This window comes from Micromys minutus (assembly GCF_963924665.1).
Source record: "Micromys minutus genome assembly, chromosome: 16".
Classification (NCBI taxonomy): domain Eukaryota; kingdom Metazoa; phylum Chordata; class Mammalia; order Rodentia; family Muridae; genus Micromys; species Micromys minutus.
In genome coordinates, this window is record NC_137985.1 from 35,933,067 (window position 1) to 35,954,591 (window position 21,525).

Here is a 21,525-nt window from a genome sequence, read left to right on the forward strand (position 1 = left end):
TACATAGACCTCTTTGTAGTCACTGACAGTAACTACTGCTTCAACAATCTAAGTAGTATTTATAGCTTCAAAGAACAGGGATTAAAAAAAATGTTATCTTATAACCTACATTTGGCACATAGAAAGGATGAAAATCTTACTATAGTTGTAGAGGTCTCATCTTGGAGATAGTTGTCCTGAGAAATGAGCCATTAGGTGATATATGTGTAAACATCATAGAGTTCATAAAGACACCTATGACGTCACTAGGCAATATAATCTTATGAGACCATCTTCATATGTAGCATGCAAGCTAAGACAGCTATGATATCACCAGACAGTATAACCTTATGAGGCCATCATCACAGATGAAAACACCTCGCTGTGTAGCACATGATTAGCACTCAGTGAGAAAAGGAATCTGGGCTTGAGTCTCAGCACTATCTAACACAGTGTAACTTAACAAGCCATTATGTCTGAGTCCTTCAGACTGCTCATACGTAATACAGACAGCAATCATCCAAGGAGATGGGAGATACTGTACTGAGAGCCCAGGACCATCAGCCTGTCCTGGGAGGCCATGGAAGCTGCTTCTGCCCTTGAAATCACAGAGAGGAAATGAGGGTTCAAGCTTACATAAGGGCCAAGACATGAATTGTCTGTATTCTGTCCTCTTTACCTGTCCTGGTCATTGAAACTCAACTGGAGAAACATGGATAGTGAATTAGCAACGGCACCATTAACTTCTACAGTTGTTGATTTTGTCTACAAGGAAACCAATATTTTTTCCCCAGAAGATTTTTTTTTTTTTTTTTTTTTTTTTTTGCCATTGCTTTAACCTGATGGAAGACTGGCATTCTAAAGCGACCTGGAATCTAATCAAGTCACCCATTTTCCCTGAAAACTGACAGCACATGCTGGTGCACCTTGGCTCTTGGTCTGTAAGCAGACAATAATGGGGAAAAGAACACAAGAAGTAACAAGTGAGCCATCACCGTGACCCACATCTCTGACACTTCAGTCCTAGCTCCTGATGTTGCCACCTTTCCCTTTACTCCTCCCACACATCCAAGCCAGCTGGAGTACGTAGGTGTCCTCTGCTCTCCAGGGCCTGTTCAAGCCGGACCCACCCATGAGCACCAAAACCATCAGAGCAAACAACTAAAACACAGGCATCGTCTGAAACAGAAACTGAAGTTCAAATCCAACTTACTCCAGTGCCTGGTAGAACCCTGGGATAGGAATCGTAGGAATCCTTTTCACCGTTTAGCTCACTAGAGATTTCTAGAATAGGTAAGTATGACTGACCAAGTACATGAAGCAGAGAGCTGTTACCATGCCCCAGCACCCTCCCACCCCCCACATAAATACAGACCACTAGACTCCTTACCCGAGCGATCAGCTCCCCAACCATGCCAGTCCAGGTGCCGTTGGCCTCAGGTACGCCATAAACACCGTCCCCAACGAGGCGGATCTTGTAGTTGAACCGTAGGATCTCAGCCAACTCCTTGAGCATGTCCACACAGAATCCCTCGTATCGGTCATTGCCTTCCATCTCCTGGTGGTTCCCCTTCAGCATTAAGTATGGGTTTTCCTGAAGCAAAACTGGGCAGCTGTCAGTCTCATCTTAGCCTTGGCATTGCAGCCGTGCGGGGTGGGGAGGGCTGAGCACAGGAGGTTAGGGACTTGAGGGGACAGGAGGAAGGATGTCGCTCAAGTAACAGGCAGCCTTAGAAGTGGTGATTGGCTGCCCTCTTCTACCCACTCCCCAAAGTACTCCTTCAGGGCATTTTCTTATCAGGAACCCATGTGAGTCCCATCGCACAGGGCCAAGATATGCTATTAGAAGTCATCATCTGGCTCCACCCACCACCCCAGACTCCTGGGCCCATTTTTTCCTTTCATGCACATGCCTATTGCTAAGGAATGCAAAGATACTTCCAAGATAGCAGGCTAAGTAAAAATACAGATATGGTGAATGGATAAAGAAAACTATGATGCACTCATGGGGATATTACTCAGCCAGGAAGCAGAATAAATTCGTGTCAAAAAGAAAGGAGGGGGGAGCTAGAAATTGAGGTTATAGGGTTAAGAAATAACTCCAACTCAAAAAGAAACGCATATATTGTTTTAAAAGAAAAATTAGGTTTCCTATACAAGCCTTTAATCCCAGCACTTAGGAGGCAGAGGCAGGCCGATCTCTGTAAGGTCAGGGTCCACTTGTTCTACATAGCAAGATCCTGTATAAAAGTTTTAAAAGACCATGCACATGAACAAGCAGCTGTTCTGCAAGGCAAAGAGCGCTGGGAAGCAGGCAGGCCACTCTGGCAGCTGTTTAGAGACAATGCCACAGAGCTTTACACAGGGTCTCAGCAGAGAGATGTGAAAACATTGGTAGACAAAAAGGTGAGGGTTGGGCCATTCTGGGCCAGGAAAAGACATGCTCAGATACAATTCCATGTGAGAAGCTTGTGGCCCATGGTGGGTCTCCAATGTAAGTGGCCCATGGTTACGTCCAAAGGGTTAGGAGGAGAAAGAGAGATGAAAAAGGCTAAACATAGGTTCAGATGTGGGATGAGGCAATTGTGTGTCAGATGAGATGTAATGGAGGAGCATCTTGGGTTTTGAAGACATAAAACTGTGATTTTTTTTTTAAAGTACTAAGTGCTGACAAGGAGCATGCAGGGTAAGGCAGGTTTTGTCATGTGACTGAGTCCTGAGTGCATGTGGCTCAGGCCAGACTGGAAAAAGGTAGAAGAATGTAAAGTCATAGGAGGTCAGCTCCATGCCTGGCTGTGCATCAGGAGCAGAGAAGACCGGTCCTAAGATCCTTGCAATCTGTATCAAAGACTGGTGATGGTGTCACATTGGCCATGGTGGCTAGGCAGGAAAGAAGATCAAAGGCATACTGGAGTTGAAATGACAGTAGTTTACAGGGGGGTGGGGTGGGAGGGGTGAAACCAATGGAGATTAAACATCTGATGAGGGCAAGACAGTGACTGGTTTGGAAGCATGGAGAATGTGGAGCATTATGAGAAAGAACTACTGTGGGGCAGGCTAAGAGTGATGGAGAACCAAATCATCAAGGGAACCTAATTTTAGGAAGGATAGAGAGAGAAGAGTATCCATGTAGCACAGCAGTACCAGCAACCAGAGGCTGACAACGAGGAATGAAGGAGTCTGAAAGTTCATGGGAAGAAGACAGAAGAAGGACAATATGGCTGTTCCCACTCAGAAAGGAGCACAGATGTGTGCTGTTGCTGGGTCTTGGTCTCAAGACCTTAACAAGCAGGTATGGAAGGTATGTGGGACTACAAGAATCTGGGCATAAATAAATCAAGGAATGTATGGTCAACTAGAGAAGGTGGGAGGTGGATGCATCAGGTAACCTCACAAAGATTCCCATCTACCTTAAAGTCACACCTCTCTGTGCCCAAGAATGTGCCATCTGCGATGCCCTGCTGTATCTTTAGACAGTGTGGCGATGGCCTTCTTTTAAGAGGTGAGGGGACAGGGATCATATAATGACAAGTGACAGGGAATTCTGCAAAGTGGGGAGGTTGGAGAAAGCAGGACAGAAGGGGGTCACCTGTGGACCCAGATCTGAGGAAGCACCGGGTGGAGACAAAGCTGGGAAGAGGCCTTGGGTCTGGTGCTCACTGATGTCAAGCCCAGGAAAGGTTCAATGCATGTGCCCAGTGCATGGTTCGGCAAGACTGCACAGGGGCCGGGCAGGACTGGTAGGGAAAGAGATGCACATGGGGATTATGGAGGCCCCACCCCAGAAACCGCTGAGCATACCAGCAGAGAAATATGTGCAGTGCTGAGCTGCTCTGCTCAAGCCAGAGGGAGCTTCTACACAGAGCGGTGGGGGGCCAGACAGACCAGAGATCTGAGGTGGGGGTGGGGGGACAGTTTGAGCATCATGAATATGAAATGTTGTGTGTCCCATCAGGAGCAGGTTGTAAGTCAGGGGTGTGGGTTCTGAGTTGAAAGTGGCATGGGGCTCGACTTGTGATGGAGTCCAGGGTTATGACAATGGGATAAGTTAGTCTCCTTGCCTACCACACAGGCTTTCCCCCACTCATAAACCTCTCCATGCCCCATTCATCTCCATCTGGTCCCGGCCAAACTAACTCATGCCGACCTTGGAGTCACGTTGCTTCTAACACCAATGCATTTATCAGAATTACCCCCTAGGCTCAGGCAAAGGTGTCTGTGAAAATCATTCAATGGTTCCTCTTCACACCCTGAGGCTGTGTGGCTCTAGGTGTAGCATAAGTGGGACTTGAGGTCATCGCTTCCCTCATTGCCCCCCCCCTCCAACCTGCTGATTATGAATGAGAAGGGCCTCTTGGCCTTGTAGATTGCCAGAGGTTGTTTGTTTGTTTGTTTTGTTTTAGTCTAAGAAATGTTGTGAATTTCTCCTTTTGTTTACTCTACTCTAAAGTTCACTTGGAAACCACTGTCCTGTTCAAAGGAAATGTCTACAATGCTGAACTTGGAGGGAAGAGAGTGTTGGGCACCTGATGGATCAGCAAGCCTGGGACTCATGGGCTCTTTGGCAAATGAGGGAGGCCAAGTGCTGGCTCATCCCCATAGGTGACACTTCAGCTATGCGTTTAACATGGGACCCCGCACAGAAAATGTGTTCTGAAGTGGGAGCTGTGGCTGATCCCAATTGTCCCTGACAGTCGTGAGGTGACATGGCTTTGTCCTGGATTATGGGATGATCGTTCAGGATTACCACTTGCTGGATCACACAGGGCTTGAATTAGCACCTACCTTGTTCCTAGTAAAATTTTCTAGTTTGTACGGGCCACTTCAACCACATCTGCACCAGAAACAGACTCTGGTGTCCTTTGAACTAACTTCACATAGATCTTGCCATTACTGCCTTCTCAACTTCTGTGATGATCTGAACATATAAACACGTGCACGTGCACGCGTTTACACACACACTAGCAATTTCCCTGACTAAGAACATGACCTTCTGGCTTCAATATAGCAGAAGCCTCTAGCTTAATCAGACTCCAGATATGAGGAGGCAAGAAGCACATCCTAGCAGGTTCCTTGCTTCCTGCCCCGACTTTGTTCAGCTTTTAAAGCATTTCTCAAAATTCCTCCCTCCAATTCTGTTCAAAGGTATTTCCACACTCAGACTCTAATTGTTAAATTCTATCTGTGTCAGGCACCCCAATAGTTGAGGCACTTCCATTCACTAAGGGGATGGGAGGAGTCCATGAGATAGGTCTGACTGTCAGAGGGGTGTAGAGAAAGCCAGGGGCAGAAAAGGCAGGAGTCACAAGGGGAGATTACAGAAAAAAGAAAACCTTTGAGCTGGGAAAAGGCTTCCAGAGGGGAGGGAACAGCCTCCCATCATGGAGTTATGGGGAAGTGGGGAATCCTGGGTCACAAGGATGCATGGGGTAATGCTTGATAAGGTGGTTATTTAGCATGATGGGCTTAGAACCCAAAAACAAAGAGGAAATGACTGGACAATTGTGAGTGCCATGGGGAGACAGACTTAGCCAATGGAAGGGGAACCTGGGAGGACTCCACCGGTGAGTGGGAACAAAAGGGTTCAGGAACAAGCTAAACTCGGGGCATGGGCTGTGAGACTGATAGAAGGGAAGAGAAAGGATAGAAAACTGAATGGAGGGAGGGCCCAGCAGTCATGCCCTGTCCTAACGTCTCTCCAAAACAACCACAGCTTAGTTAGGTTGTTCCCAGTTCTCAGCTGGATGTGGGCTAAGCACTGCCTGCCATTCTAAGTGGTTTAGGTGAGCTGAGTAGGAGCTGGGAACTAGGGAGCCTGGGAATGGGGAGCCAGACATGTGTTTCCTTCCTTCTCTCCAGCTGGTTCTTGGCAATGGGATGGGGTGCAGAGGTGGGTATTCTTTCCTGTGCCTCACCTCTCTCTGCTTAGATGCCACCCCTGTAAGGAGGCCCCTCTGGCCACCTGGAAATTGGAGCTGCCTATTGTTGCTCCCAGACTACCTTCTCATGCACAGTTTGACTAGGGGTTAAGCATCCGTAACTCAAATGCCAAACCTGAGCTACTTCAAAGTCTAAAACATTTTGAGTGCTAACAGGACCCTTCCAGGTGTTCCAGAGTACGGGATTTCTTATTAGGGATGTTCAACTAGCAATGTCTCTGAAAATATTCCCAAACCCTCAGATAAGGGAGACTCAATATTTGTTGACATTTTATTACCTGCCTTATATACTACGCCAGAAGAGAAAAATCCTGACAGGCAGGGATTTTTGTGTTTGGTTCATTGATGTTTCCCGAGTACCTTGAAGAGTGCCCAGCATATAGAAGTGCCCAACAAATGCTCCTTGGATGAACAAATGAAAACAGTCAGTGTCTTATCTCCAAACGGAGTAGAGAAGGAATGGCAGAGTGTACAGGATCCTAAGCGCTGTGGACTCATGATTCTGGATTATTCTTTCCCTTCCCAACTCACACCCATTCTCAGGGAAGCCTGTGTTTTCCAGCATTTTCTAAGCACCTAACGACACTCTTCTTTGTTCTCGTGTTCCTCTGCAGCTGCTTCCTGTTTTTCATGTCCATCACAAATAATGCTTTTTCAGGTTTTGCTGTTCTCCCCATGGACATCACATCTCAGGCCTCTAGCTTCCCACCTCTTCCTTGTTTCTTGCCCACTCTGTTTATGATAGATCAGTACTCCCAGCCCAGTCTTCCTGGGCCTCAGGAGTTCCTGAAGGTCATATTGGAGAACTATAGGTTTCTTTTATTTTCTCACAAAAAAAGGGGACCAAGAGAAATAGACATGTTTGAAGACCGTGCACATCTATCTAGTAGGGGTTAGATTGAGCAGCTAGCTTGCTATACATTGCCTTGCTCAGGGCTGAAAGAATATCAGCGTGAGGATACTAGTTAGGATAGTAGTTATCCGTCCCTAGTGAGATGCTGTGTGTGGTGGGGAAATACCTTTTTGATTAGTTAATATCAGAGTGGGGAAGAACGAAGCAATTATTGTTTAACTTCTAGTTGGCTTAATTGACAGATCTTTTGAAACATGAGGTCTTCAGGGCGAGCGGTGATGGTAAGACCTTGGCTGTGTGTAGCGGACTTAGCCCATCTGCTCAACGATAACCCCTTTGATGATACAGGCCAATACATACTCATCTTTGGCTTTTGTAAGTAAGCAGAGTGCCAGGCACACAACAGGGGGTAGAGTTGGAAGGTGGACTTGGTCATTACTGAATAGAAATAAATCAAGTGGAAAGGCAGATGGTCGGTCAACTTATGGGTTCATTGAGAACTCTCTTGTCACTGTCTGGAAGTGAAGGAAAGAACACAGAAGCCCACAGACATTTAGGTGTCCACTTAAGGCTCAGTGGGGGGCATGGGCAGGGCTGGTTTTGGATATAGCTGCTACCAAGCAAAGTGGGCTGCTGGTAAAGAGGAAATCATCTCAGAGGACTGGATCCAGCTTGTCACACCTATGCTGGAAGGTCCCATTTCTAAGGTTTCTAAACAGCTCCCCTATCCAACCAGATATCCTGGGAGAGGCATCTACACACTGTGGACGCCCCCCTCCACCCCAGCTGCTCAGCGGCTCATCAGATATCATTTCCATACGAAACAGCAACTAGAGCGCAGTTACACTGTCATAAATTGGCCTCTGCGCTGTGATTAGCATTTCCATCTTCTGTTCCCAGGAAAGCCCAAGAGCAAGGGCTCTGGGAGGAGGCACCCTCAGCAGCGTCAGCTGGAGGCCCGAGAAAACCCGCTTACCAGGATGGTGGTGACGACCAGGGTGGTGTTGAAGAGACTGTCAGAGATGTTGGAGGTGTAGAGGCGGCTGTCCATGCTGAGGCCCTCTGCCACATGCCACTGGCCAATCTGAGGAGACCAAGGAGGAGAGGATGGGAAGGCTTGAGGAAGGGACAACTGGGCTGCAGGTTGCTGAACTTGAGAGCAGCAGAGGACAGTGTTCTGCTGTGGGTAGACCCCAAGAGGAAAGGATGGGAGAGATATAGAGGAGCAACAGGCTAAACCAGAAGTAGGGGGCATGATACAAGGTTGAGGGTCTTGAGGGAAGGGAGACGTCAGAGTGAAGAAAGAAAGGATCAAAGAATTGAGAGAGATGAGGAAAAATAGAGAAATTAGGTAGGAGTATAACATGGCTTAGAGAACTTCTGACAGAAGAAGGGGCAGGACAGAGGGACAGGGCATTGTTTTATTGTCACGGCTCTTTTGCATTGGCCTACCCTGGGTAAGCCTAGTTATCTAGGTAAGAATGAGAATGGCGGCATGAACACCTGTACACTTAAAAATCGCTTAAGAAAAAAAAAATAGCGGTGGCTCATGTCTGTACTTGCAAGATCAAGGCAGAGGAATTGCTTTAAGTTTGAAGCTAACCTGGGCTACCTGGTGAGTTCAAGGATAGCCTGGGCTACGTAGTGAGATTCTATCTCAATAAGCAAACAGAAGTCATGAATAAGAGGATAGATGCAAGGTGAAAAGAAACTGGTACATGGTAGGCCTTCAGTGAGTGGTTACCTGGGGCTGGGACGGTATCTTAGTGGTAGAGTGCTTCTTGCCTGGGAGATGATACCCTAGGCTCAATTCTTGGTACTGGAAAGCCTCGATGAAATCATATTGCGACAGGAGCAACAACCTAAATGCTTTTTGTATGGTTAAGCATATGGCTAAATGAATAAGTCAGAAGGGGTAAAAATCAGGTCGTAGTCTCTTTAATCTTAATCTCCTAGCCTCACTATGAAGCTCCTCCAGAGCTTTGGCTCTTCCAGCTCTGAAGAGAAATAGAAATGGAAATGTTCCTCTCCCTTCTCAGGACCCACAGATCATGTATGTACCAGTTTGACACCACAGTTCCCACTCTAACCAGGAGCATGAAACCCACTGTGCAACCTCAGTGATGTGTCTGAGCCCCAAGCTTCCTTCTGTGCCAAATGAGAATAATAACAGAAGCTTCTGGTGGGTGGGGTGTTAGGATTTCACCTGACACTCCATAAACATTATTTCCCCATCCATTTCTTTACTGTGTTTTTAAATTGTGCTCTATTTGTTTTATTTTTATCTTATCGTGGTTTAAAAAACATTTACACAGAGGACTGGGGAGATGGCTCTATTGCTGAAATGCTTGCTGTACAAGAATGGGGCTCTGAGTCCAGATTCCCTGCATCCATGTTAAAACATAAAAAGCCAGGCACAGCAGTGTTGCGCCTTTAATCATAGCCCTAGGAAGGCTGAGGTGGGAGGATCTCGGAGGCTTGCTGGCCAGCCAGTCAAGACAAATTGGCAAGCTCCGGGTTCAGTGAGCGTCCCTGTATCAAAACAAAATCACATGAAAAGAGCTAGAAAAAGACATCCTAAGTGGATATCTGGCCTTCACATATGTACACACCCACAAATACGGATATGCAAACGCACACACATAAGCATATGCATGCACACGTTACATGCACAAATAAGATATATTCTCTTAATCATGATTGCCTGACTTCAAGCTTGTGGCGATCCTCCTGCCTTGACTTTGCAAGTAGTGACATGAGCCATCATGCTCTCTTAACCAATTTTTGAGTCTAAATTTATATTACTGTGGACTACTCCATCACCCTGGCAATCTCCAGGGAGTCTGATGGAACAAAACACTGTTCCATTATATATATAATTACATAAACGTATTATAAACAAACAATACAGAATGCAAGGATATAAAGGTCTATGAATAATGCATAATATACAATACACATATATTTGATCCCATATAAATCTAATGGCTATACTCCAGACAAATCACTTCTGTTGCTGAGTAGTTAGGGTTTACATCCATGAAAGGTAGCTGATGGCTCACTGCACACTCAAAGATGTACATGGCCCCCTCTCCTAGGCACCAGCAGCAGCTTCCTTGAAAAACTCCCTCAAGTCCTGACCTTGTTCCTGCTTCTCTTCCCTGGACATAGGCTATGAGTTTGTCCTCAGATGTTCCAACAAAAATTAAGGCTTAGCTCCCCCTATCCTTACTCCATGGAACAAGAGGGCTCAGAGTCACAGTAAGGAAAAACCAGCAACCTGCCTTTATGCATTTGAGAAGGTAGGGCATGAAGAGAAAAGGCCCTGGACCACCTTGGGCCACCAACTAGGATTTCTGATGGCCTTTCAGGACTTCAAATGAACTCATGACAGGGGAACCTTACTGGTGTCAAAGGGTAGATAAGCCAAAGGTCCTTTTTTTAAAGGACGCTACCAAAAAAGAGGAGCAGCTTTCTCCGCCTCTGCTTGGCTCTATGAACACTATGTGCTTTGTTTCTATACAATAAGAGATCTCACCCAGCTTCTCTGAGAGCCCACAGCCTGATCCTCAACCCTGTGCTTCTAAACCCCAAATGAATCTTCCCATGGAAGCCACAGAGCTCTGCTTTCTTAGCCTTTTAGCTGCGTATTTACTTCCTGGTGGGTCTCCCCCACCAGCATTTTGCATGCTCAGACCCCAGAACCTTGCTCCTGGTGGTGGAAGCAGAGAAAGCCATGGTCTCCTATCAGCACTTTATTCTTGCTGACCAAGCATGGGCACAGCACAGATGAGCTCCCCTGGGGCTTCTGGAGCTCCTACTGCCTGGAAAAGGGACATGTCAGGTGACATCACTGTCCAATTCCTGGCCCCTCTTCTCTCAGGGACAAGGTTGAGAAGATGATTGTGCTGTGAGATTTCTAATCTGGGGGGTGTGTGGGTAATAATTACAGAACCCTTGCTGTGACACACACACACACACACACACACACACACATATATATAATGTGTATGTATATTTATAATATGTATATATATAATGTGTATGTGTATATATATAATATGTATATATATATAATGTGTATGTGTATATATATATATATATATATATATATATATATATATATAATGTATATATATATACCATCCTACCACCTCTTTGAGGTCTCCCATCATAGTTTGGAGGTGTCATGGTGTTTCTGTTTTATTAATAAAGAAATGTGCTCAGATGAGCTTAATGGCTCCTCTCCCAAGGCCACAGCTGCCAGCTGTGACACAGGTTCGAATCTAGAGTTGAATCCTAAGTCTCTGATCTTTCCCAACTCTGTTGATGTCTTTTAATGAGGACAGTAGTGTTTTGTTTGTTTCTTTGCTTTTTTTTTTTCTATTGGAGCAAATCAGACTAACCAGGAAGTGGCCTCAAGAACCCCTCAAACCCCCCCCCCCCCAGTATAAACCTCAGGAGCATAACTTTTTTCTCCCTGGTCCCAACACTCCATAAATCTAATAGGAACCTCTCTCTCTTCCTAGGGGCTGTTTTCCTGTCTTTGAAACTTGTATAATTGGTTCCCAGTGGTCTGCCAGGTTGGGAAAAACTCTACTTGGACAAGAAGAACATAAAACCAAGTAGGCGAGGTACCAGCATTTGGATGTTTGAGACAAGACTGAACATCTCTGTAGGCTGTTGTTACCTGGACTTCCACCTCACACCAGCCAGGCCACCTGCTCAAAGCAGCTGCAGTCCTTAGCCACACTCTAGCAACAAATGAGGTTCCTATAACATCCATGGGTGGAATATTTTCCATAGCCAGATATGACAACCTCAGCAATGGACCCTCCAAGACTTCATCCCCAGGGACCTGGCAAATAGACTAATTAGCCCTGAGCTCCAGTCAAGAAATAAGTCTCCCACCCACTCTCATGTTAGCCTCCAGAAATTAATAGACCCATCAGCTCCAACAAAGTGGCGTGGTAGCTATTAGCCGGAGCAGTTTAATTGCAGAAAGACAGTGGGAAGGGAAAAGCTGGTAGAGCCAGGTGCCCTGGGATACAGGCTAATTGCCCAACCTACTGGGTACCATCCATGCCACACATGTGTAGGGATGGGGAGGAGATGTCACTCTCCAAGCACAAGATTTGTGCCTCTAACTGCAGCCAAATCCCTTTGCTCCACCTCCATGACACTTGCCCCCTCCCAAGTCTTTCGAAAGACCCAGCTGGTTCCTCCTCCCCCACAGGCTTCCCTTCACTTCAGATTACGCCTCTGCCTCTTGTTTACTTGCTCTGCTTTTCCATCATTTTAGAGGGTCCGGGGGCTGAACTGGAAGGAGGGCGGAAGGGAACACACACATCTGGGTGGGGCCACAGCTAGCTCCTATTCTACAGCATCACAATTCAAGGAGAGAGACGTCTGTGACCCGGGCTGATGTGGTCCCTCCTACCCACAGCTGATATGCAGAGATGATGCTGGATTTCAGTCCTATCTGGACCTTGAGCACACAACACCATCTGTACCCTCCAGAAGGAGGCACCCATGTCGGAGACCTTCCTTCTACCCTGGCTTCTCTGCTTATGAACAGTGTGACCACATGTAGGTTACTTGGGCCTCGGAGTCTCTTTTCCCATCTATAAGATGGGGATTAAACTTGCTGCCTCAAAGGGATTTTAAGATTAGTTCAAGCATTGCGTTAGTCAGCATCCATTCGAGTGCCATTGTTGGGGCCAAAAGGCAGTCTCTTCTGTGTTCTCAAAGAGCTTCACACTTCGATTGTAGCTTATTAGACAGAGTAGGCATGTGTCAACCACTTCTGTTTTCAGACCCGTAGTGCCACCACATGAAACTTCGTCAGGAAGTTGAGGGACAGGACCTGGACTGTAAGCAGCCCTGCAAGCTGTTCTGACACAAAGAACAACTGAGTGATAAACAGAACCCTGGGACCAACTAGGACACTGACTCACAGATGTGGGGCGCAGGCCACACCAGTGACAGGAGGCATTTCAAAACCGGAAATAAGAGGCCCCGATTCTTAGATTCTACCAACTTCTGTGGTGTAAATATTTCCAGTCAACATCATGTTTCATACAGCTCACAGAGCCAGGGAGACATGTACAGTGGGCCCTCTGCAGCTGAAGCAAGCCGGTTTTACCTGCCAACAGGCTTCAGGCTGTGTGCTTAGGTGCTTAGTAAGCTCATCTCTCTATCAGTAAACAGATTCAAGTCCTGCTAAGCCAATGCATCCAAGTTACGGGATGGATAAGAAGAAAAGTTATGATGCTAAATAAGACCCACCTAATAATGCTTGATTGCAACCTCAGCTGTGAGAACAAGTGTATATACATCCCAGTTCTCAGGTTGCTGAGGCGAGAATTGTTGAGAAGGCTATCCTGGAGTGCATTGTAAGTTCAAGGCCAGCATGGACTATTGATTGAGACCTCCATCTCAATTTCAAAACAAACAAACAAATAAATGTATAATCTTTCCAAATTCTGACTCCATCCAAGGCCATTGAAGGAAACATATTTTGATGGAGATGCTTGGCCAAACATGAAAACTTGGGCAAATATAACTAACATGGAATGGAATTACCCATGCATAGAAAGTATCATTTAACCCAAATCCCCTAGGGATATAGATCAATATAAATTAATAATTTTCTTGCTCCTTTAGGCACCAAATTCTGCAGGTCTCAATTATGTATTCAAAAATACTTATTTCCTTCTTAAGGAAACTACAGGTTCTTCTGGTGCCTAAACTGAATGGGCTTTACCTTAAAGTGTGGTACAATCATTGGGAAGCTGGTGTAGATATCACGATGGGGATCTATTGCTGCCCTGGGATTCCTGCTGTGTGCTGGCTGCTCACATTTCCTTGCCATTGTAAAGGGATCAATTTAAAGCTAGGTGTGTGATTCTTTCCCCATGGTCGGCTGCTGTTTCTAGCTTCTAGCAGAACAACTGATTCTGAGGCCCTGTCCTCCCAGAGCTGAACTGGGCTTAGCATCCCTGGAAGGACTACTGACCTAGAGGAAGGAAAGATTAAACAAGAAACAAGAAAAGCTATGGGGGGTGTGGAGCATGGACCCTGTGGCTTAGATAGAAGCTCTCCACAGTCCACGACTATCACTGAATGCACATTAGACACTGGGGTTTGGTCTGCCGTGGCCATCAGAGAAGTGGTTGTCCAGAGCCTGACTACGGGCATTGGAACTGCTCTTTGTCTTGCTTTCCCCCCATCCTAAAGGCCCGGCTCAGTGTCTCACTTCTCAGAACTGAAAGGCTGTTACTTGGAGTCGGGAGACCTAACTATGCTAGTGCCTAGTGCTGTGACCCCAGGACCCTGTAAGCCTCTGTGCCTTTGCTGAAGCTTTTGAGGTCTGGAAGACATCATGAGCCTCTCTGTCCTGGTTCTTACAGGGCAGCAGCCAGCCACACCTCCCAGAATCTCTCCATGAGTCAGGGCAGCCTCTGCTTAGAAACTGTATAGTTCTTTCCCATTTTGGTTCAGATGCAGAGACAAGAACCCATACTGCATACAATGTGTTGGACCTACAAGACCCCATGTGCCTGCTCACCATCATGTTTTTCTCTCATGCCCTGCATGTGCCATTCCTGGCCTAGAATTTTTGCCTGACTCCAACTTTCTTTCAGCTGGGGGGGGGGTGGGGAGTGGCAAATCATGGCTTATGAGCTTAATCCAACCACTGTTTATTTGTGCAAATAAAGTTTTATTGGCATACACCTTGGTCTGTTCACTTCTGTGTACCCTGTGGGTGCTTTCACTTACAAGGACAGAGTTGCAACAGGAATGCTGGGATGCCTGCAAAGGCCAAGCATCTGCCCCTCTAGATGGCAGAAAATGCTTGCTCACCCTCATCCACTTGACAACCATTTCCTTTAAGCCTCTTTGCTTGAAGACCACTTCTTCCAGAAAGCCTGCCTTCTCTTCCATTAGCCTTCTGAGCATCTGTCCACTGGACGTTGCTGACTGCCTGTCTGTCTTACTATGGCATAAGCCTCATAGGAACAAAGAGAGCAGTTTGGTTAGCCTGCCCTCTTATACCCGGGCCTTGGCTCATTGCCTTGTGTCTCATAGATGCTCAATTAAATATAGCTGAACAAATGCACCAGAAACTTCATCTCATTTCACCCTCAGCAAATCTACAAGGGGCAGACCATTTTTTATATTCATTTTAAAGATTTTTTTTTAAAGCCCTGCACACCAGCAAGGTTAGGTAATTAAATCCTTCACGGTCACAGTCCGATAAGCACCACAATGGAGATTCAAACAGACTTTCTCCATCACCAGGACCCATGCTCCTAACCATTATCTGGTTAGAAAGGGTCAAGACTGTAACCATGGGAACTGGCTTAGCACAGTGCCTGGCATTGGCAGAACCTGCATAAACCTCGACAAGTCCCTCCCCATCTCTGCCCAACGCTCTCCTTCTCGACTGTCAAGTAGGAGCCCTCAGGACCTTTTCTGGAGGGTTAGGATCTCAGAAAAATCATCCTCCTGATGACGAGCATCCCTTGCTGCCGCTGGGAGCGCTGAGGACGCATGCCCTCCTGCCTGAAGGTGCTGGGGGGGGGGGTGTCTGTGTCTTTAGGCGACTTTGTTCTTTTTTGAGTAGGTAAAAGGGGATTGATTTTTACACCCCAAGGGACTTGCTCACATCGTTGTCCACACCCACAGAGGTGCACACAACACTAGAGCATTGAATAGTTTGTGCACATTTAGACAGCTGCTCTTTGAACTCGGCACCATTGGGACCCGGCTTCTACGGGGGCTGATGAAACTCTTAAGTCCTGCTCCAGAGTCAGAGGCTTCAAATACTTATTGATCTCTGCTTGCTGGGCCCTGGCCCATGTGGTTTCCTTTCATACATTTCCTTGCTTCTGTGTAGCAGCCCTGTCACCATTCATACCTGAGAAATGCAGGCTCATTGGTCCTTTAGAAACAGCAAAAAATGCTCCAAGTGTGCACATATGAGGTTAATGGTGAATAAATTAGCCAACCCAAAACTCAGAAATCACAAGCAATTTGCTGAGCATCAACAGCCGATAGGGATCAAACTAAGACTTGAACTCAGATCCTATTTATCACTTTACTGATCGGCTTAGGATAGGTGTAGGCTATATTGATCTTGGAGCCTGCCCCCTCACCCCCGTGCCTCTTCGGACAATGTGAGCTTGTTTGTTGACTATAGTCCTGAATGGAGTCAACTGAAAGAACCCACATGAGCTCACTCATCTGTGAAATGGAAGTGAACAACAGAATCTACAGCTGGAGACTAGAGTGAGCCTCAAGAACCCAAGCATTACAGCTGGTGCTGGTAGGAAGTCCTGGAAATTTTAAGCCATGAAGCCAAGTAGGAGGCTCAGCTACCTCCTCACACTGTCTTTAACATTTTGACCATGGTCATGAAGTTTACAGCTTTGCACCAACTCACGTCCCCTGCCTTGACAGACCAAACTAGGCCCAAAGCAGCAGGTCTGAAACATGGTTTCAGTGCTGTGAGCTCAAATGGCCCCATTGTCTTCAGACATCGATTGGCTTGGGTTCTCATTGTAGTAACTGCAAGCTGGTCGGTAAGATATGACGCAGTGTTCTTGGTAGGCAGCTGAAGGCATTTGCTGAGCAATAAGCCATGCGTGAGTAGACAGCATGTGACTGTCCACATAAGGGGACAGCAGGTGAGCAGGAGTCAGGGGATCTGGGTTCAGGTTCCTCTTTGCCAGTCATTTACTCTGTAGCCTGTGGAAGTCAATTTTGCTACCTACCTAATTTCCCTGCCCTTCTCCACTTCTGAGGATCATCTGAGGTAGTCACAGGTGTGACAGAGTCAAGGCCAATCAAATGCAAGTTCTTTACAGTCCAGTTCTTCTCTGTCTAGGATCACCCGAAGTTTTTAATCAGAATCCTTTTTTTAAATTACAGTTCTGAATTCTAAGTTGAAGTTCACCATCTGAAGGATGCTTATGATAAAATAATGTGCAACCGTGAGAGCCTAGAGTAGTGACTCTTAATCTGAATCTCAACCCGCTTGGTGGTCACATACAGAATATCCTGAATATCAGCTATTTACATTATAGTTGATAACAGTAGCAAAATAACAGTTATGAAGTAGCAATAAAATAATTTTATGGTTGGGGTTACCACAACATGAGGAGTTGCATTAAAGGGTTGCAGCATTAGGAAGGTTGAGACCCACTGGCTTAAAGTTTCTCCATATGGGATGGAGACATGGCACTCAGGTGTGGGAGAACACTAAGGCAAGAGAACCCAGGGATGATCTGAGATGGGTTAGAATTTCACAGACTTGGTGGAACAGATGTCCAGTTTGATAGATAAGCTTAAGGGGCTGGGAGATAGCTTATCTCAGCAAACAGGAAGATGTGGGTTTTCATCTATATCCTTGCTTTTAAAAAAAAATCCCAGCTGGAGAGATGGCTCAGTGGTTAAGAACACTGACTGCTCTTCCAGAGGTCCCGAGTTCAAATCCCAGCAACCACATGGTGACTCTCAACAATCTGTCATGGGATCAGATGCCCTTTTCTTGTGTGTGTGAAGACAGCTACAGTGTGCTTATATGCATAAAATAATTCTTTAAAAAAGATCCCACGGTGGCAGCCCATGCTTGTAATAGGGTGCCACCCGGGAATCAGAGACACACGGATTGTGCTGCTCAGGTAGTCTAGACTAATGTGATCCCCAAGTCTCAGTGAGAAATTCCACTCTTACCCAAAGGACAACAGTACCTGAAGAATGATACTTGAAGTTGACCTTTGGATTCCACACATACATGCACATGCCTGTATGTACACTCACACACACACACACACACACACACACACACACACACACATACATACACACACACACACACAAAACCACCAGCTCAAATTATTAATAATATTAGCCTCCATCATGAGCACCTGGCATAAAGGAGTAATGCTCATTAGTTTTAAACTCAGTGTCTCTACTCACATAACAGCTTATATGACAGAAGAGCAGCTTGGGGTCACGAGCAACCCCCCCCCCCCAAACTGAGGACTGGAATGACCTGGGGAACATAGGGAGTTGACGAAGTCCACCAGAGGTTTTAGTTGCTCAGCCATAGAATACACCTTGATATGCACTGACACACCAGAGTGCAGAATGCTGCAAAAAACTCTAGAATTCTGGGACAGTGGCAGCATCCAATGAAAACAAAAGATCAAACACTAGTGCAGGGTGAGCTAGTAAGATTCAGGATAATGCACTATGCTGGAGTTTTCTAACATTTCCACTCAGTTTGTCTCATGCAGTGTCTTATTGGAAGTTGGCTACAATCCATTTGTGAGTTATGAAATCAATTGAGTGGACCAACACCTGCATTTAAAAAGTGAGATCTCTATATGGAGTGGAGAAGGGGGAATTCATAAACAGAGGTAATGAATACTGCATATGAGTTTCAGTTATGCATAGAGGTATGCATGCTTCCTGAATAACTCCCTCCATGCAAATTATATTCCAAATATGCAAACATGCACTATCTGGAGTTAGCAGAGTTTACCCCTTCACTATTACCAGTACCTAGCACAGTATGTCGATGACAAGCAATGTTTAATATGTATAGTGTTGATACCCACAGACTCCTTATCTTGATCACTCCTTGTAATTAAAGACTATTAGACATTTGTGAATCAGCACTTTGGGATATTCCTTCCATGCCACAACTCTAGACTAAACATTTTGTTATCTTGTACTTTGAGGTGGTTCTGCTATCATCCCCATCTTAGAGATAAGTGATCACATCTTGAAAGAACAATGTAGGCTGACTTCTTCCAACTCAAAGGATTATATGTGTAGTTTTCCCAAATGCCTTGGGACTGAACCTGGAAGGGAGACAAGGAGAGGAAGATGGCCCAAGAGAGGCCATAGGGGGTCAGTGGAATGCAGCTGTCTGCTCACAAAGGTGAAGCAGGTGGCCATTTAAAACGAGTAATAACAGAATAAAACCTCTCCATTCTAAACAAGACTTACTTGAGGTAAGGTAATCAGGGACAAATGGAAGAGGTGTGAAGACTCAGGAAACACAAGCAAGGATAAAAGGCATGGCCTTTTGGAGAAAGGACACCAGTCTCCAATAAGAAAGGACTTCATAACTGGAAGGGCTTCCCAAGATGGAATATGCTGTAACTAAAGGTAGTGAGTTCTCTGAGATGGGGCATTTAAGTAAGACTCCTCCTCATGAGGAAGTGTTTGCAGTAGACCAGTTAGAGAACTGGTCTACCAGGCTATCATGATGCCATCTATCCCTCACCAGGAATGTAGAATATATGTTCTATTTCTACACCAGGACAACCAGGAGGAAGGCAAGGCCTTGGGGCAAGTAGGGACCTTGGTCATAGCAAGCAAGCAAAAGAGCAGGACTATGGAGTGGCAAATGTGGTGGAAAAGCCCTGTAGGAAAATTCAGAAATTCCTGTTGGCTCATTCCTGCTCTTGTCTCCTGGTTGAGTCTCTCTATGGCTGATTCTCATTATTTGTTGTTCCTCTGACTTATATAAAGCTGCCACACACATTCAAGTAGGGACAAGCGGACCTCTGCTCCCAGGACAATTAAGTAAAGTTCCTGTGAGCCTCTGCCAGAGCATTCACATAGACCTGCCGATATGTAGCCTTATTAACTTATGTGCATCTCTGTCACACCTAATACAGATTGTTGATTCACTGGTTTGCACATCAGCATCATAGGTCAAGCTTGTGTTCTCACAGAGCACACCACAATGTTTCTCATGCATAGGAACATGGGATGGCATGTCAGTGTTGCATTGTAGGAGTTAGCTTAAACGGAAAAATTACAAGGGGAAATACACACACATACACACACACACACACACACACACACACACACTAGCACTCAATAGTCCATGAAAAAGACACTTGTTGACAATCTTAGCACCGAAACAACACAGCAGAACATTGCCACGTTCAAGCGCAGCTGGAGATGCACACATTGACTGAGTCAAATTTTTGCCTCTCCACATGTCTGCAAAATGTTTCAAGTATCAATATGGGGTTTGCAAAAAGATTTCACCAAGCATTCAAACGTGCAAATACAGATCTCGCAAATAATGAGAACCAATTAGACCTGTCCATGCTGGGTTGTTTGGCTGTCACCAAGATGTGCTCAGATTTCCAGTCATGATCTCCAGCTACTGGGGTGTAACATGGGATTTGGTCACTACCCTTTCTGCCCAGAAGCCCCAACCTTGGCTGTTCTTGAAGAATGTAGTGATAAGTATTTTATTCAGTTTCTGTGGTGTACAGGAAACCTGTGCTGTCTCTGATGACAGTGACAAATGACACCCCTATGATTCTCACCCAGATTTAATGGACTCCCCAACTATCATGGCTTTAGTCCATAGAAGAATTAGAAGGATGCCTGGGTTGCCTATCTGTTTGGACAAGTTTATAGGTTTCTTTTGGCTGTATCCTAATGTCCTCTATTTTAAAAAATAAATATTCTCCTCCTCTTCCTCTTCTTTCTTCAGGACAGGATCACTAGCCTAGGCTCCCTGTGTAACTAAGAATGACTTTGAACTTCTGGTCCTCCTGACCTTCCACATGTTAGCAATGCAGGCATGTGCCTCTATGCCTGTTTATGCGAAACTAAAGATGAAAACCAGGGCTTTTATGCATAGCAAGCAAACACTCTCTCAATTGTAATCTCCAGATACTTCCCCCACCCCTTTTTTTCTGAGATAGTCTTAACCTATAGCCCAGGTTAGCTTTGAACTTGCTTTGCATCTCAGGGAAGCTTCAAGGTCATAGTCCTCTAGCCTTACTTCCCAAGTGCTACAATTATAAGTATAGGTCACCATGCTTGGCTTTCACTTCTACTATAACCACCCAGGCTTCTTCCAGATCATTTGGGGATGACCTCCTGGTCTTTCTCACATTGATACATAACAAGGACATGGCAGAGTCAGCAGATGGGAAGAGGCCCTCACTCGTCTTTCTTTGCCTCCCAGAAGACTGGAGGCATGTCAACAGGAGCTGCTGAGCAATCAGAGAGCTCAACCATGCACAAGACTTTCTGTCTATGAAAACATGACGGGCCATACCTGCTTCATTTGTTCAACTCAACAGGTAAGAAGTGCCATGGGAAGGCAGTGGCACTGATGTCTTACCTCTGAGCTCTGATTCCCTGGTCCCCACTGAATTAATGCTTTCAATGAAGCATTTAGATGTAGGAAGCTGGTCAACCTCCATTTTGGTGCTGAAATCAAGATAGCCCTGTGGCTTCTGAGCTCTCAGCCTGCGGTTAAGAATGGCCTGTCCCTACCCCTAGCTGGGTGCAGTGCAGTCTTGGCTCTAGAAAAGAGCTTTTGCATTTTCACATCTATCCACAGTCACCAAATTGGGGCTGAAGGTCAGAGAGTAAGCCAAAGGCATTTGGAGAAAAGTCCAAGATTAGCAACAGAAGAAGAGAGAGAGGTCAGAGACAGCTAGCAAAACTGATTTCAGCTAGACATGCCTGCCTGGCATGGGCTAGTACTCATAAGCCATCTTCCAGGGTTCTGTGACTCCAATAGGAACAGCCCCGCATGTTGAGCCTTCCCTTTCAAAGCCTGTGCCCTTCTCTCTGCCCTGAACCAGGCCAGAATGTCTAGAACATTTAGGGAATAGGACAAAGACAGCGAGGGATATAGTTAGGCATTGCCATGTGAGACAACAGAATTAAACATGGCACAGTGTAGTAGTCGAA

General features: G+C 45.9%; 1 protein-coding gene across 1 annotated transcript in view; it reads right to left on the minus strand.

Annotated features, from left to right (window-relative positions):
• The window catches only part of GRIK4 (glutamate ionotropic receptor kainate type subunit 4), a gene marked incomplete at both ends in the record, with an annotated part of 286,472 nt that overhangs the window by 68,529 nt on the left and 196,418 nt on the right, over positions 1-21,525 (minus strand). Inside the window, 2 exons of the mRNA XM_080929959.1 lie at positions 1,370-1,573; positions 7,748-7,855. Of these exons, the coding sequence (XP_080786085.1) occupies positions 1,370-1,573; positions 7,748-7,855 (312 nt within the window). The remainder of the gene's footprint in view (positions 1-1,369; positions 1,574-7,747; positions 7,856-21,525) is intronic.